This window comes from Scyliorhinus torazame, chromosome 21 (assembly GCF_047496885.1).
Source record: "Scyliorhinus torazame isolate Kashiwa2021f chromosome 21, sScyTor2.1, whole genome shotgun sequence".
NCBI classification, from domain to species: Eukaryota; Metazoa; Chordata; class Chondrichthyes; order Carcharhiniformes; family Scyliorhinidae; genus Scyliorhinus; species Scyliorhinus torazame.
The window spans coordinates 83,392,511-83,408,768 of record NC_092727.1 but is presented as its reverse complement, the minus strand read 5'-3'; the positions used below and the strand labels follow the sequence as shown (position 1 = coordinate 83,408,768).

Below are 16,258 nucleotides of genomic sequence, written 5' to 3'. Positions count from 1 at the left end.
CTGAGAATGTCAGAAGGTCAGGGTGGATCACCCACTTGGCACTTCTGGCTTATGAGAGTTGCAAATAAGTCTGATCATTTTTACTAAATCCTGGGCTCCTGTGTCATGAGGATACCCAGTTTTCAGTTGCTAGATCTGTTCTAAATCTATCCCATTTCGTATGGTGCGAGTGTCACACAACATGATGGATCGTAACCTCCATGTGAAGACAGGTCTTCATCTCCACAAGGGCTGTGCGGTGGTTACTCCTACCAACATTGTCATGGACAGATGCATCTGTGACAGGTAGATTTGGGAGGACAAAAACACAAATCAAGTAGATTTTCCCCTCAACACTGTTGGTTCCCTCAGCACTTCCTGTAGACGGTCTAGCAGTTACATCATATGAACATACGAATTCGGAAGAGGCCACTCAAGCCTGCTCTGCCATTCAGTAAGATCATGGCTGATCTGATTGTAACTTCAACCCCATATTCCTACATACCCCTGACAACCTTTATATGGACATAGAACTCAGCCAGCTCCGTCAGTAGTCCATACTCAGTGCTTCTCCCTATGGAAAAGTACCAATTCATCAGCTGAGGAAGGGGTGGGATGGAGGGTTGGAGGCACACCAAGTGCTAATTAGCAAGAAACTTCCTTGCCCATGTTTGACCTTCTGCATCGAGACTTCATTGGGTCCAATGTCAATATCGAGGATTCACCCGAGGACAACACACTCCTGTAAGTATAGGCCTGTGCCACTTCCTCTGGTAGGTCTGTCCTGCCAGTGAAAGAGGACTTATCTGTTACTTCTTGTTGGAGATGGTCATTACCTGGCACTTGTGTGGCATGAATGTTACTTGCTCTTTGTCAGCCCAAGCCTGAATAATGTCCAGGTCTTGTTGCATTTGGGCATATACTGCTTCGATATCTGCAGAGTCACCGATGGTGAACATTATGCAGTCATCAGCGAACATCCCCACTTCTGACCTTGTGATGGAAGGTAGGTCATTGATGAGGCAGCTGGAGATGGTTGGGTCAAGCACACTACCCTGAGGAGCATCTGCAATGATGTCCTGGAGCTAGGATGATTGACCACCAACCACCACAACCTTCTTCTTTTGTGCTAGGCATGATTCGAACCAAAGAGTTCCCCCCCAATTCGCATTGACTCCAGTTTTGCTAGGGATCCTTGATGCCATACTTGATCAAATGTTGCCATAATGTCAAGGGTAGTCACTCTACCTCACCTCTGGAATTCAGCTCTTTTATCCAGGTTTGAACCAAGGCTGTAATGAGGTCAGGAGTCAAGTGAACCTGGTGGATCCCAAACTGAGCACCAGTGAGCATTAGTTCAAATCAGTGTAAATTTATACTTTAGCAAAAGCTTTCCTGAATTTTCTATGGAGGCACAAATTGAAAGTGACCCAAAGTTATGTTGTAAGATGTTATTAAACTTTAGGAAGTTGGTTGCAGATGTTATTAACTGATGAATACATAATAATACAATAGAAATAAAAGGCAGAATTTTTCATACGAGCCAGCAATTACTTTAACAAAAAATAATTTAAAAATAGAAAATGCTAGAAAAACTCAGCAGTCTGGCATCATATGTGGAAACAGAAACAGACTTAATGGTTTGAGTCTGCATGACTTCTTCAGAGTTCGAGGTAGAAATGTGGTTGGTTGTATGTTGTTGAAAAATGGATGTGGTGCAGGTGAAACAAAATATGTCAGGAATAGGCTGGAGATCAGGAGAGATGAAATGACAAAAGCTGCCACGGACAATAATAATTAATTATTATTATTGTCAAGACAAAGGGAGTGGTAATGCTAGTATTAAAGATGGTGTTAATAATGGCATAAAGGGGCAGCACGGTGGTGCAGTGGGTAGCACTGCAGCCTCACAGCGTCGAGATCCCAGGTTCGATCCCGGCTCTGGGTCACTGTCCGTGTGGAGTTTGCACATTCTCCCCGTGTCTGCGTGGGTTTCGCCCCCACAACCCAAAGATATGCAGGCCACGCTAAATTGCCCCTTAATTGGAAAAATGAATTGGATACTCGAAATTTAAAAATAAATAATGGCATAAAGGTCAGCCATGCCTGAAAACAAGAGCAAAATGTGCTAATAACAGAACAAGGGTTGGCGATTTTTGAAATGAAAGCAAGAGAACAAGATGCAGATGCACTTGAGGGCAGGTGGGGAAGAGGTGGGAAAAGATCAAAATGGAGGACAGAATTCATGGTCGGAAGCTATTGAACTCATTTAAAGTGCCTAAGAGGAAGAAGAGGTGCTGTTCCTCCATTTGGCATTTGGCTTCACTGGAACAATTGGGCAGAGAACAGAAATGAGTGCACAATGGCACACGACAGGGAGGCCGTGGCCATGCTTATGGACTGCGTGAAAGTGTTGTGTTTAGCTTCCCCAATAACAGAAATCAGTTAACTTGTCGAAAACATTGACACAAATGGGAACCTCTTTAAAGGGATGCCATCTTCTGATATACATATGGACGCTACACACAATTCTAGCAAACAAAACGGTATCAGTTTCAGAAACACTCCACTGCAAATCGATCAATGGTTTACACGCTAACAATATTGAAATAGCCAATATTTTTGCAATGTCATTATTAATTAATTCCAGGATGGATCCCAGACCTGGTGTATTCAAGTAAAATGGGAACTTAAGTTTCATTCATCATACTTGCAATTACCTGAACTCTGGAGAAAGGCTCAATCACCCGGATAAGATTCTGCTCCAATAAGTTGTCATACAGCTTTGCCAGATGCGTGGTGATAATCGGATCATCCCGTAGCTCTACTTGAAAATCTGTTAAAGCCTGGAATCCATACGAGCAGAATTGTAATTTACAGGATAACACAACTAAGAAAATTGAAGGAATGTTCATGTGTCAGTGGGTTTATTTTCAGGACGAAATTTAACAGGGTAAAACCTCTCATGGGTACCAGGCAGTGACAAAAATCTCCAAGTCAACCATTCTAGAATAGCAGACATTTGCTTTTAACCTTTCACTTTGCAGGCTGTTTGCCACCAGTCTTGGCTAAGATGATATTTTCCACCAATAACATTGAACAGTTAGTAAGCAAACTGTTCCAGTAGTAACCCTAACCCATCCAAATATCTTTCTTTTGTATTGCTACCTTGAGGCATAACAAGAACAAGGAGATATGCTATGGTTCAATTTGTACCAATCCTGTCAGAGTTAGAAAGTTGAGTTCAAGTCCCACTCCAAGAGTTGAGTACAAAAACCTAGATTGACACTCCAGTGCCATATTGAGGAAGTATTGCCCTTGTCAGAGGTGGCATCTTTTGAAGGATATTAAATTGAGGCTCTGATATCCATCTCCAGTGGACACTGAAAATTCTACAACCCTCGTTCGACGACGAGTAGAAGGTTTATCCCTGGTGTTCTAGCCAATGTTAATCGCCAATCAACAAAAAGAAAATCATACTGCTGTTTCTGGGAAAATGTTGGGAGCAAATTGGCTGCTGCGCTACCTATGTTATATAATGCCTATACATTGCATAAGTATTTAATTGGCTGTAAAACGCTTTGGGGCATTCTTTGGTTGTGAAAGATGCTATTTCAATTCTTTAACAAAAAATTCACCAAGTCAGAGTGACTGCCCAGCCTGGTTGAATTTAGAATTTTGGTTTCAAAAGGACATGTTTAGTTTACTAAAGTATCAAGTCACATAATATCATTAACCCATTAATCACGGTAGCGCAGTGGTTAGCATTGTTGCTTCACAGCGCCAGGGTCAAACGTTCGATTCCCGGCTTGGGTCACTGCCTGTGTGGAGTCTGCACGTTCTCCCGTCTGCGTGGGTTTCCTCCGGGTGCTCTGGTTTCCTCCCACAAGTCCCGAAAGACGTGCTGTTAGGTCATTTGGGCATTCTGAATTTTTCCTGTGTACCGGAACAGGCGCCGGAATGTGGCGACCAGGGGCTTTTCACAATAACTTCATTGCAGTGATAATGTAAGCCTACTTGTGACAATAAAGATTATTATTAATCACTGCAGTAAGCAACAATTCATAAATGCACCACTGAATCATTAGTTTTCTTCTGATCTTAACGTGTTACTTTGAATCGTTTGCAAGTGCCTTGACAACTTAATTCCAAAATTGTTCAAAGATGCACAGCAATATAAAACAAATTTAAATATACTGCTTTGCTTCAGGTGATAATAATGAACAGCTCTTATTAAATTCCCTACCAAACAAACATGTTTGCCACAAAATAAATATTGAAAGCCATATCATTAGGGCAAATAGACTTTAAGAGCAACCGCATTCAGTCATGTAAACAACTTTTGCTGACATCTAGTGAACAAACATCAGGGACCAAAAACTGCTGCTACAAGTTTACAAAAATGAATTACCACTGGCTATTGCAGATATTTCTGAGAACAAGCAACTCCAGTGTTATGAAACCGCAGGCCTAAATCCCATTCCCGGTATGGATAATTTTCCCAAGTGGACAACAGTAAACCTTTATACGTCACTTTTCTTTAAAAAAAAAATGTATTTATTCAAAGTTTTTAAATAATTTTACAAAACACTCCAAAAAGGAAAATAATACAAAGAAAGAAGGGCAACATGCCAACAAAACAAAACAACTTAACCCTCGAAACAATAAACAGGTTAACAAACGAACCCCCAACTCAAAACGGAATGGAGCATGCGCCCCTTACAAAATGGAAAAGAAATCAGCTCCCCCACCCCGGGTTGCTGCTGCTGTTGACCTCCATCTAACGTTCCGTGAGAAAGTCAAGGAACGGTTGCCACCGCCTGGAGAACCCCTGCAAGGACCCCCGCAAGGCAAACTATCTTCTCCAGCCTGAGAAACCCCGCCATGTCGTTGACCCAAGCCTCTACATTTGGGGGCTTTGCGTCCCTCCACATTAACAAGAGCCTTCTCCGGGCTACCAAGGAGGCAAAGGCCAGAACTCCGGCCTCTTTCGACTCCTGCACTCCCGGATCATCCGATACCCCAAATATCGCTATCCCTCAGCTCGGTTTTACCCGAGTATCCAAGGCCTTGGACATAGCCTTTGCAAAGCCCTTCCAAAACTCCGCAAGCGCGGGCACACCCTGAACATATGGGCGTGGTTCACTGGGCTCCCCGAACACCTCACACATCTGTCCTCCACCCCAAAAAACTTACTCATCCTCGCCCCAGTCATATGTGCCCTGTGTACCACTTTCCACTGGATCAGACTGAGCCCGGCGCAAGATGAGGAGCAATTGACCCTGCCCAGGGCGTCAGCCCACAGGTCCTCATCCAGCTCCTCACCCAGCTCCTCCTCCCACTTGCCCTTCAGCTCCTCTACCGAGGCCTCCTCCGCCTCCTGCAGCTCCTGGTATATTGTAGCCACCTGGGTTGGCCACTTCCTGACTCAAAATGGAGATCCGCAAGGAATGCAGGGAAATTCAGTCAATGCAGGAAAAACAGCAGGTGCAAAGTTTCCTGTATATCAGAACTTGCAGGAACCCAGACAGCACTGAAACCAACAACCAATCTGCATATTAATGAGCGATCCCAGGGAACAATTGGAAACAGTTAAGGTAAACAAGGCCAAGCCAGAGTCCTCGGCGCCAGCAGGAGCCAAGACAAAGGAAGGCCAACAGATCGCCCAGCGATCAGGGAACAGCTCCAGTATTGGAGAAATCGATCCAAGTGATCAGAACTTAGTCCAATCAATTGGAAGCAGGTACAGGGTCCGCCCCGATTGGCGTGAAGCCCCTGGGGACTATAAAATATAGCCCCCAAGTTCAATTCGTCCTTCTTGGCAGGGTCTCTCAGCAGCTTGAAACAACCCTCGACAGTGACCTGCCTAGTCGCTGCACAACCAAGTAAGTCTCCAGTCAACGCATGCTACGAGATAGGCGCTCCTAGCTACCAGTCCATACCAGCTTTGAATCCTGCAGACTCAGAATCGAACGAAAGGCCTTTTGTTCCCCTGACCTGGTGGGCCAGTTCCAAAGCTAAGTATAGGCCTTTTAGTGTTAGAGATCGTCTAGGAAGTAGAGTTTTATACAGGAGTAGTGATTGACTGTGCATAATAAATGTGTTTTGATTTGAAACGTACTAACTGGTGTATTGAGTGATTGATCAACACTTGAACTTGAACCTCGTGGTGGTATCATAAAGATACCTGGCGACTCTAGAGTAAAGGTTATAGAAACAGAGCAAATTAAGTAAAGACACAACGAGCAACATTTAAGAGCCAGATGGGACCCGACTTAGAAGTGGCCCAACCACTCCGGGAGAACCCAAAATTTGAATTGAGAATCCAATTGGGAACAGAAACGTTCAAGCAGTTCTGATCAATCCTCATAATTCGGAAGCATGTTAATGCATGCGTAGCTAACAGGGCTATAAGGTAAAACTGATAGATTTTGTTGCGAAAAACTGTCGGGAGTTTGTATTCCGGAAAATAGCGAACGCCGTACCCGTGTTTACAGCACCGCCTTAGTACCCCTCATTCCAAATTTCAAAAGAGAGCATTCAGATAGGAAAAATGTCAACGAAGGCAATGGAACGCCTCATGAACCCTCAAGAATTCGTGGTCGCAGCGACCAGCAGCAGAGTAGGTCAGTGTCCCGTTTGGGAAGTTGAGATTAGAAGGCACCTCAAAGGGAAGGGATGGCCCCTTTGGAGTGACTTTTGTTCAAATGAGGAAACAGGTCCCGGGAGTATAGGACATACTTGGTGGGAGAACCTGAGCGAAATCCATAAGAAGAGCTTAGGGAAAGCTCGCAAGCCGATGGCAATCGTGTCCTGTCTGGCACAATTGCGAGGCACAGAGGAGGTCGTTCGAATGCTCCGTAAAGAGATAGAAGAGAGACGTCGAATGAGCAAGGTCGCGGTTAGTGAGATCAAGAGAGAATATATAGAATTAAGAAGGAAGTTGGCAACAAAGGACGGAGAGGTGGATGATGCCAAGGGGGCACACCAATCTTGTCTACCGCATCTGAGCAGCTTCCAAACCCAATACGATAAGGCCTATCAGGACACGCAACTTGCAGTCCTGGTAAGAGAAGAGACAGAGAAACAGGTAGAGGCATTGCAAAGGTAGTGCAGCGATCTAAAAGCAGCGTTAAGAGCACTCCATGCTGCCACCACGGAGCACAGACAAAGCTCAGTGGATCATGCAAAATGCCGGAAGCAGATTGCGGAACTGCAGTCTTTGCTTTCAGTGCAAAATGGGTTTCAAAGCACCTTTGGATCCCAATTAGATGAAGACGGCCCTGATTGTCAAGAACTAAACGAAACCGCGCATAGATATGTAGTGAACATGTGCGCAAGGAAAGCCCCAAAGGAGAAAAGCACCCCAACCCCCCCACAGAGCAGATAGATCAGGCACCCATGAATCCAGTAACCACCCACCGCACAGTCGCATCAGACGGAGAAGCAGAATCCCTTTACACCACCCCCTTAACCGTGACCCAATTACAGGACGCGTGCGAAAAGATCACACCGTGCCGCCCCACCTCAGACACCCACCACTTCTTTGCTAGTGTAAAGCAGCAGGCGACCATGTACGGCCTGGATGAGCGTGAGCAAGTGAAGCTCACAGTTTTAAGCTTAGACCCTTCTGTTGTAGCAGCCCTTCCCGACCCACAGAATGTATGAGGAAGCACCCTTGCAGAGATGCACAGGGTGATCCTAGACGCGATCGGTTATAACAGAGGTGACCAAGTAGAAGGCCTGAATAAGGCAGGCAGAAGAAAACAGAATACCCCACAGCATTTGCTGGACGTCTGTGGATCCATTTTGCAGCTGTTTTCGGAAACTTAGACCGCGCCCATTTGTCCCCAGACAACATGGCCAAATGGACCCGCACCCTTATCTCCCATGCCAGAGGCAGGACAAAAAGCTTGTACTAATTACGACCCCTCGGAAGAAGCGCACAACGAAAAGTGGGTTTTTAAAAGGTTGTCCCGCTCCTGGGAGCAATCTGTCCACAACAAACCTGCAATTAGAAAACCCGAAGAACAGCAGGCAGAGGCAGATATTCAAGCAGCTAAAGCGCACCAGAACCCCGCATGGGTGAACGAAGGCATGAACAGCCCCCCACAGAAACCACAGGAGTGTTACAACTGTGGACAATTAGGTCACTTTGCACGAGAGTGCAATGCCCCACGAAAGCCACAGAGAGCCCAGCAGGCAGGCACTCTGAATAATAACAGGACAAAGCCCATAAATAGCGTAAGCACCCGTTCAGACCAGACAGACATGAACGGAACTGACTGACGGTGTTCGGGCTCCTCCACCTGGGTCTGCGACACCCTTTGGGATTGGTCGTTGCAGCGAAAATACGGGAACAGCCCATCGAATTTCTCTGGGATACAGGAGGGTCCCGCGCCACAATTAATTCCTCGACCATGTTCCAAAAAGACACGTGGCCCACTACAGCCACAATCACCGTCTTCACAGGCCACTCACAACAGGGACACATCACAGCCCCTGTACCCATTCAAATTGGCAACATTACAACAAAACACCCCATAGTTTTGGTCGATCAGGCCCCACACAGCAGAACACATTTTGGGCATCGATTTCATGAACTCCCACAACCTGTCATTTGACCCAATAAATCAATGTGTCTGGAAAATGACAAAGTCAGTATTAGCGTAGTCGCCGATTTTTGGTTTGACCCGACCACGATTAGTGCAGACAAACAGATTAGTGCAGTTCTCCAGAAGAACAGGACGGCATTTGCAAGTCAGAACCATGACTGCGGCAGGATGGCTGGTTTAGTTCAAATAACAGGATCTGACCCTCGACCCCAGAAGCAATATGGATTTCCCCAAGAGGCAGAGGGAGAAATTTCAAAAGTTATTGATAGTTTATTAGAACAAGGCGTACTTAGATCAGTAGCCTCTACTAATAATGCCCCGATTTGGCCAGTGAGAAAGCCCGATGGATCATGGCAACTGACCATCGATTACCGGGAACTCAACAAAGTCACCCCCGCAGCAGCCCCCACGGTAGCCACAAGTCCTGAGACCATGCTCAAACAGGGACTCAACTCACGATATTTTACGGTTTTGGACATCAGTAACGGATTCTGGTCCATTCCATTGGCAAAAGCGTGCCAGTACAAATTTGCCTTCACTTTTAACGGTCAGCAGTACACGTGGACATGCCTCCCACAAGGATTCCAGAACTCCCCCTCCATTTTCCACCGACATCTGGCCATTTCGGAGACATGTATAGAGCCGGGACAGGAATGGCTGTTGCAGGTGCCGGGGTTTAGATATTTCAGTAAGCTCAGGGAAGGTGGTAAAAGAGGGGGAGGGGTGGCATTGTTAGTCAAGGACAGTATTACGGTGGCAGAAAGGACATTTGATGAGGACTCGTCGACTGAGGTAGTATGGGCTGAGGTTGGAAACAGGAAAGGAGAGGACACCCTGTTAGGGATTTTCTATAGGCCTCCGAAAAGTTCCAGAGATGTAGAGGAAAGGATTGCAAAGGTGATTCTGGATAGGAGCGAAAGCAACAGGGTAGTTGTTATGGGGGACTTTAACTTTCCAAATATTGACTGGAAACGCTATAGTTTGAGTACTTTAGATGGGTCTGTTTTTGTCCAATGTGTGCAGGAGGGTTTCCTGACACAGTATGTAGATAGGCCAACGAGAAGCGAGGCCATATTGGATTTGGTACTGGGTAATGAACCAGGACAGTTGTTAGATTTGAAGGTAGGTGAGCACTTTGGTGATAGTGACCACAATTCGATTGCATTTACTTTAGTGATGGAAAGGGATAGGTATATACCGCAGGGCAAGAGTTATCTCTGGGGGAAAGGCAATGATGATGCGATGAGGCAAGACTTAGGATGCATCGGATGAAGAGGAAAACTGCAGGGAATGGTCACAATGGAAATGTGGAGCTTGTTCAAGGAACAGCTACTGCGTGTCCTTGATAAGTATGTACCTGTCAGGCAGTGAGGAAGTGGTCGAGCGAGGGAACCGTGGTTTACTAAAGCAGTCGAAACACTTGTCAAGAGGAAGGAGGCGGCTTATGTAAAGATGAGACATGAAGGTTCAGTTAGGGCGCTCGAGAGTTACAAGTTAGCTAGGAAGGACCTAAAGAGAGAGCTAAGAAGAGCGAGGAGGGGACATGAGAAGTCTTTGGCAGGTAGGATCAAGGATAACCCTAAAGCTTTCTATAGATATGTCAGGAATAAAACAATGACTAGGGTAAGAGTAGGACCAGTCAAGGACAGTAGAGGGAAGTTGTGCGTGGAGTCCGAGGAGATAGGAGAGGTGCTAAATGAATATTTTTTGTCAGTATTCACACAGGAAAAAGACAATGTTGTCGAGGAGAATACTGAGATTCAGGCTACTAGACTAGAAGGGCTTGAGGTTCATAAGGAGGTGTTAGCAATTCTGGAAAGTGTGAAAATAGATAAGTCCCCTGGGCCGGATGGGATTTATCCTGGGTTTCTTTGGGAAACTAGGGAGGAGATTGCTGAGCCTTTGGCTTTGATTTTTAAGTCATCTTTGTCCACAGGAATAGTGCCAGAAGATTGGAGGATAGCAAATGTTGTCCCCTTGTTCAAGAAGGGGAGTAGAGACAACCCCAGTAACTATAGACCAGTGAGCCTTACTTCTGTTGTGGGCAAAATCTTGGAAAGGTTTATAAGAGACAGGATGTATAATCATCTGGAAAGGAATAGTCAACACGGTTTTGTGAAGGGTAGGTCGTGCCGAACAAACCTTATTGAGTTCTTTGAGAAGGTGACCAAACAGGTGGATGAGGGTAAAGCAGTTGATGTGGTGTATATGGATTTCAGTAAAGCGTTTAATAAGGTTCCCCACGGTAGGCTACTGCAGAAAATACGGAGGCATGGGATTCAGGGTGATTTAGCAGTTTAGATCAGAAATTGGCTAGCTGGAAGAAGACAAAGGGTGGTGGTTGATGGGAAATGTTCAGCCTGGAGTCATGTTACTAGTGGTGTACCACAAGGACCTGTTTTGGGGCCACTGTTTTTTGTCATTTTTATAAATGACCTGGAGGGCGTAGAAGGATGGGTGAGTAAATTTGCAGATGACACTAAAGTCGGCGGAGTTGTGGACCGTGCGGAAGGATGTTACAAGTTACAAAGGGACATATATAAGCTGCAGCGCTGGGCTGAGAGATGGCAAATGGAGTTTAATGCAGAAAAGTGTGAGGTGATTCATTTTGGAATAACAGGAAGACAGAGTACTGGGCTAATGGTAAGATTCTTGGCAGTGAGGATGAGCAGAGAGATCTCGGTGTCCATGTACATAGATCCCTGAAAGTTGCCACCCAGGTTGAGAGGGTTGTTAAGAAGGCGTACCGTGTGTTAGGTTTTATTGGTAGTGGGATTGAGTTTCGGAGCCATGAGGTCATTTTGCCGCTGTACAAAACTCTGGTGCGGCCGCATTTGGAGTATTGCGTGCAATTCTGGTCACCGCATTATAGGAAGGATGTGGAAGCATTGGAAAGGGTGCAGAGGAGATTTACCAGAATGTTGCCTGGCACGGAGGGAAGATTTTATGAGGAAAGTCTGAGGGACTTGAGGCTGTTTTCGTTAGAGAGATGGTTAAGAGGTGACTTAATTGAGGCATACAAGATGATCAGAGGATGGGTAGGGTGGACAGTGAGAACCTTTTTCCTCGGATGGTGATGTCTAGCACGAGGGGACATACCTTTAAATTGAGGGGAGATACATATAGGACAGATGTCAGAGGTAGGTTCTTTACTCAGAGAGTAGTAAGGGCGTGGAATGCCCTGCCTGCAACAGTAGTGGACTCGCCAACACTAAGGGCATTCAAATGGTCATTGGATAGACATATGGAATAGCATAGATGGGCTTTAGAGTGGTTTCACAGGTCGGCGCAACATCGAGGGCCGAAGGGCCTGCACTGCGCTGTAATGTTCTATGTTCTAATGGTTTATCAAAATTTTTTCGCCCCGAATGTCTGGTCCAGTATGTAGACGACCTATTACTGCAGACAGACACCAAGGCAGAGCACATCGCGCTTCCGTCCAAACTCCTGGAACTCCTACAGCGAATTGGATGTAAAGTGAACCCCAAGGCGGCCCAAATTTTGGAAAACAAAGTGGTTTATTTGGGAACGATTATCACGCATGGTAAACGTGAGATCTAACATAAAAGCATTGACTCGATTGTCAAATTGCCCCTTCCCCAGAATGTTTCCGCCCTCCGGTCATTTTTAGGACTGGTTGGCTACTGCCGAAACCATATTGACGGTTTCGCCACCAAAGCAGCACCCCTCTCGGAATTCCTAAAGAAAGGAGCCCCTTAGGAATGGCTTCCGCAGCTCACGGATGCTGTAGATGCTTTAAAGCATGCACTCATTGCAGCCCCCGCACTACAGGTTCCAGACCCTCTTTCCCCCTATGCTATAGAGATAGCTAGCACAGATCGTACCCTTTCAGCCGTGCTCCTCCAGGAACGGCACGAACAGTTCAGACCCGTGGCTTACGCCTCCAGAGTTTTAGATCCTGTGGAGCAGGGTTTTCGGCCTGTGAAAGGTACCTGCTCGCAGTTTTCTGGGCAGTTCAATACTTTTCATATATCACCGGACTAAATCCCATCACAATCCTCACAGAACACACCCCCACCCAACTTTTACTAGACAGACGACTTAAGAACGGTACAGTAAGCCAGATCAGAGCAGTCAGGCGGACCCTTCTTTTGCAGGGACGGAACATCACTGTTAAAAGGACCAAGACCCATACTTTCCTAGCTGACAACCTTCAGTACCCAGGCACCCCACACAAATGTGAAAGCATCTCACCGCACCACAACACAGACCCCTTTATCGCGAAAACACCCCCCAAAAAGATAGGTAGTTCACCCCAGAGCCCTCAGCACACAGACACGTGCGAACCCTTGAGAATATATGTGGATGGTTCTGCCCCCATATTAAATGGGAAGCGCATTACAGGATGCGGCATCTATGTTGAGGACATGCAGGGACGCGCCCGAGAAGAAATCTTGTTAAAACTACCAGGACACTTAGGCGCGCTGGCGGCAGAACTAGCAGCCATTGCATACATTATAGATCACCCAGATTCCTTCCCCAGCTCAGCAGACATATACTCGGACAGCCTCTATGTCTGTAACAGCCTCACAGAATTCCTACCCCTGTGGAAAGCAGGAGGATTTGTTTCCGCGGACGGAAAACCCCTCCCTTCAGCCCCATTGCTCCGGCACATTTTGGACAAAGCACAGGACAGGATATTTAGCATTATTAAAGTACGAAGTCACCACCGTTCCTCCCCACCTGGAAATGTAAAAGCCGACGCACTGGCTAAAGCAGGTTCCAGACATGGATATTTTTGGAACCCCCCCGAAAGCGCCCCAGTGAACGCAGTTCAGGTCTCACAGACAAATATCGAAGATTTAGTGCGGGCCCAGAAGCAAGATAGTAATCTCAGGGAGATTTTAAAAAGGAAAATTTCCAGCCCCATACGATAGGTTTAAAAACGCACTGACCACACATGATGGTGTGGTCCTAAAAGACACCCTTTATGTGGTTCCTGAACAGGACAGTTATTTGTTTGTTCCATGATAGTCATGGGCATCAGGGAATTGACCCCTCTACAGCCCACCTCAAGCAGCTCTGTTGGTGGCCTAATTTAAAGGAAGACGTCACACACTATGTAGAAAATTGCCTTATCTGTGCCCAAAACAATCCGGACAGATATGCGAGGAAAGCTCAGCTTAGCCCAGTTAATGGCCCCTGAACTAACCTCCAGATTGATTTTATAGGACCATTGCCCCCTTGCAGTAATGGTCACAAATATGTGTTAGTTGATATAGACACGTTTACGAAATGGGTAGAAGCATTCCCATCTAGAACAAACACGGCAAAGACTACAGCTAAGATTTTAACCCACCACATCTTTACGACATGGGGACTCGCCCACAGCATTAAATCCGACCAAGGTTCCCATTTTACGGGACGTGTCATTAAGAACGTCCTCACAACATTTGGCATTACCCAAAAATTCCACATCGCATACCACCCCCAGTCAAGCGGTATCGTGGAGCGAATGAATCGGACCCTAAAAGCAACCCTCAGGAAAATGGTCCAACAAAACAGTCCTCCCTTTTGCACTAATGTAACACTGTTTCGACATCCACATGATACACCCCACACACTCATGACCGGACGCCCCATGAAAGGCACAGAATTTTTATTAGGACTTGACTTGACCAGCCCCGAAGTGATGGCCCTCACACACGAGAACGCAGTGAAACAATTAGTTGAGAATGTAAAAACGGCTCAGCTAGCAGCCGCAGTAAAATTAGGAACCAGGAAGAAACAGAGCAAGGCCTGTTTCAATAAGACAGTGCATGCGACCGAGTTTGATGTAGGACAGCAGGTCATGCTCTCCATTTACAACCCCAGCACATTCCCATCACCTAAGTATTCGGGTCCGTACTCCATTGCGGAAAAAGCCCCTCCGTTTATAAAATTAAGTGCCCCAACGGGAAGACCGCGTGGTTTCATATTAACCAGCGCAAGGCATATGGCTCGCAGTCTAACCACGCACACAGCATGCTCGACGCAGCAGACCACGCCCCGCCCACACCCAACGTATCCCTACCCTCCCCCAACACGTCCACCCCATCCACGGACTCGACCTCGACTCCACCCCCGAATTCTAGACTCCGCCCCGGCACACCCACAGACAGCAGCAGCAGCGACAGCGACTGTGACACAGACGATAGCCACAGCACGCCTCCCTACTATCCCCATGCAACAGGCCCCACACCCAACGAATCTGACCACGATTCGAGTGATCCCTTCCTGATCACATTCCTTAACAAACCTCGCCAAAGACCACCGCCCTACGATGACGACCCCGACTCCATCGCCACAGAATTAGACACGACTATTTGGCACCGTGACAATTCGTACAGGCTCGTCCGAAACGACGAGATGGACCCCATGTCACACCATGCCGCTTTAGCAACCCTCATCCATTCAAGAGTATGGCATCCGGGATAAGATGATGACATTGAGTCTGACTCCCAAAACGAGAACCCCTTTGCGACCCTGTTCGCAACTCATAACTGAGGTGTCCAGATGATGTTTTAAAAGGAACCGTTTGGGAGAAACAGTGTCCTTTCTGATGGAACCTGCACCATGTTTGTTCGATTAGTGTTATCGTTAAGTGTTGTGTGTAAACTCGCAAAGTTTTTCACGGCCCCACGTCACCACTCCTTTAACGCCCCCCGGCTGTTAATGGAATACGTTTGTCCCAGACAATAGTTCAGAGGAACTAGTGTGTCGGCAGACACCAATCATAACTACTCTCCTGATTTGGTTGTTCCGTATCGGGGACCAGACTGAGGCTCCCACCTCCCCCCCCTCCGTGCCGTCTCCACTGCCCCCAAATCCTCAGTGTCGCCGCCACCACCGGGCTCGTGGTATACCACGTCGGCTGAAGCGGCAACGGCTCAGTCACCAGTGCCCCCAGGTTAGTACCCACACAGGACGCCACCTCTAGTTTTTTCCATGCCGCCCCCTCTCCCTCCATTACCCATTTCCGAATCATCGACATGTTTGCTGCCCAGGTTCGGCAGTGCCAGCCCCCCCCCCCCCCCATCCCCCCCTCTCCCGACTGCGCTCCAAGAATAGTCTCTTAACCCTGGGGGTCTTATTTGCCCACACAAATCCCATAATACTCGTGCTCACCCGCTTGAAAAAGGACTTAAGGATGAGAATAGGCAGGCACTGAAACACGAACAAGAGCCTAGGGAGGACAGTCATCTTAACTGGCTGCACTCTGCCCGCCAGGGCGAATGACAGCATGTCCCACCTCCTGAAGTCCTCCTCCATCTGGTCCACCAACCGCGCCAGATTGAGCTTATGCAAGACCCCCCAACTCTTGGCCACCTGAATACCCAAATAACGAAAACTCCTCTCCACCATCTTAAGCGGCAGCTCCTCCAACCTCTTTTCCTGGCCTCTCGCATGCACCACAAAGAGCTCGCTCTTCCCAACTTTGAGCGTGTATCCCATGAAGTCTCCAAACTCCCGAAGGGTCTGCATCCGTCTGATCCTCATGTACCACTCCCGGGACACAATCCTCAATCCTAGTGGCCAGGACCTTCGCCAACAACTTGGCATTCACATTGAGGAGCAAAATCGGCCTATACGAGCCACACTGCAGCGGGTCCTTGTCCCGCTTGAGGATAAGCGAGATCAGAGCCTGCGACATCGTCGGGGGA

General features: G+C 47.2%; 1 protein-coding gene across 2 annotated transcripts in view; it reads right to left on the bottom strand.

Moving 5' to 3' along the window:
• LOC140398378 (26S proteasome non-ATPase regulatory subunit 11) overlaps positions 1-16,258 on the bottom strand; it is a 121,913-nt gene that overhangs the window by 26,357 nt on the left and 79,298 nt on the right. For both annotated transcript variants that reach the window (XM_072486996.1, XM_072486997.1), the window contains exon 10: positions 2,700-2,825. In XM_072486996.1, coding sequence (XP_072343097.1) covers positions 2,700-2,825 — 126 coding nt within the window. The remainder of the gene's footprint in view (positions 1-2,699; positions 2,826-16,258) is intronic.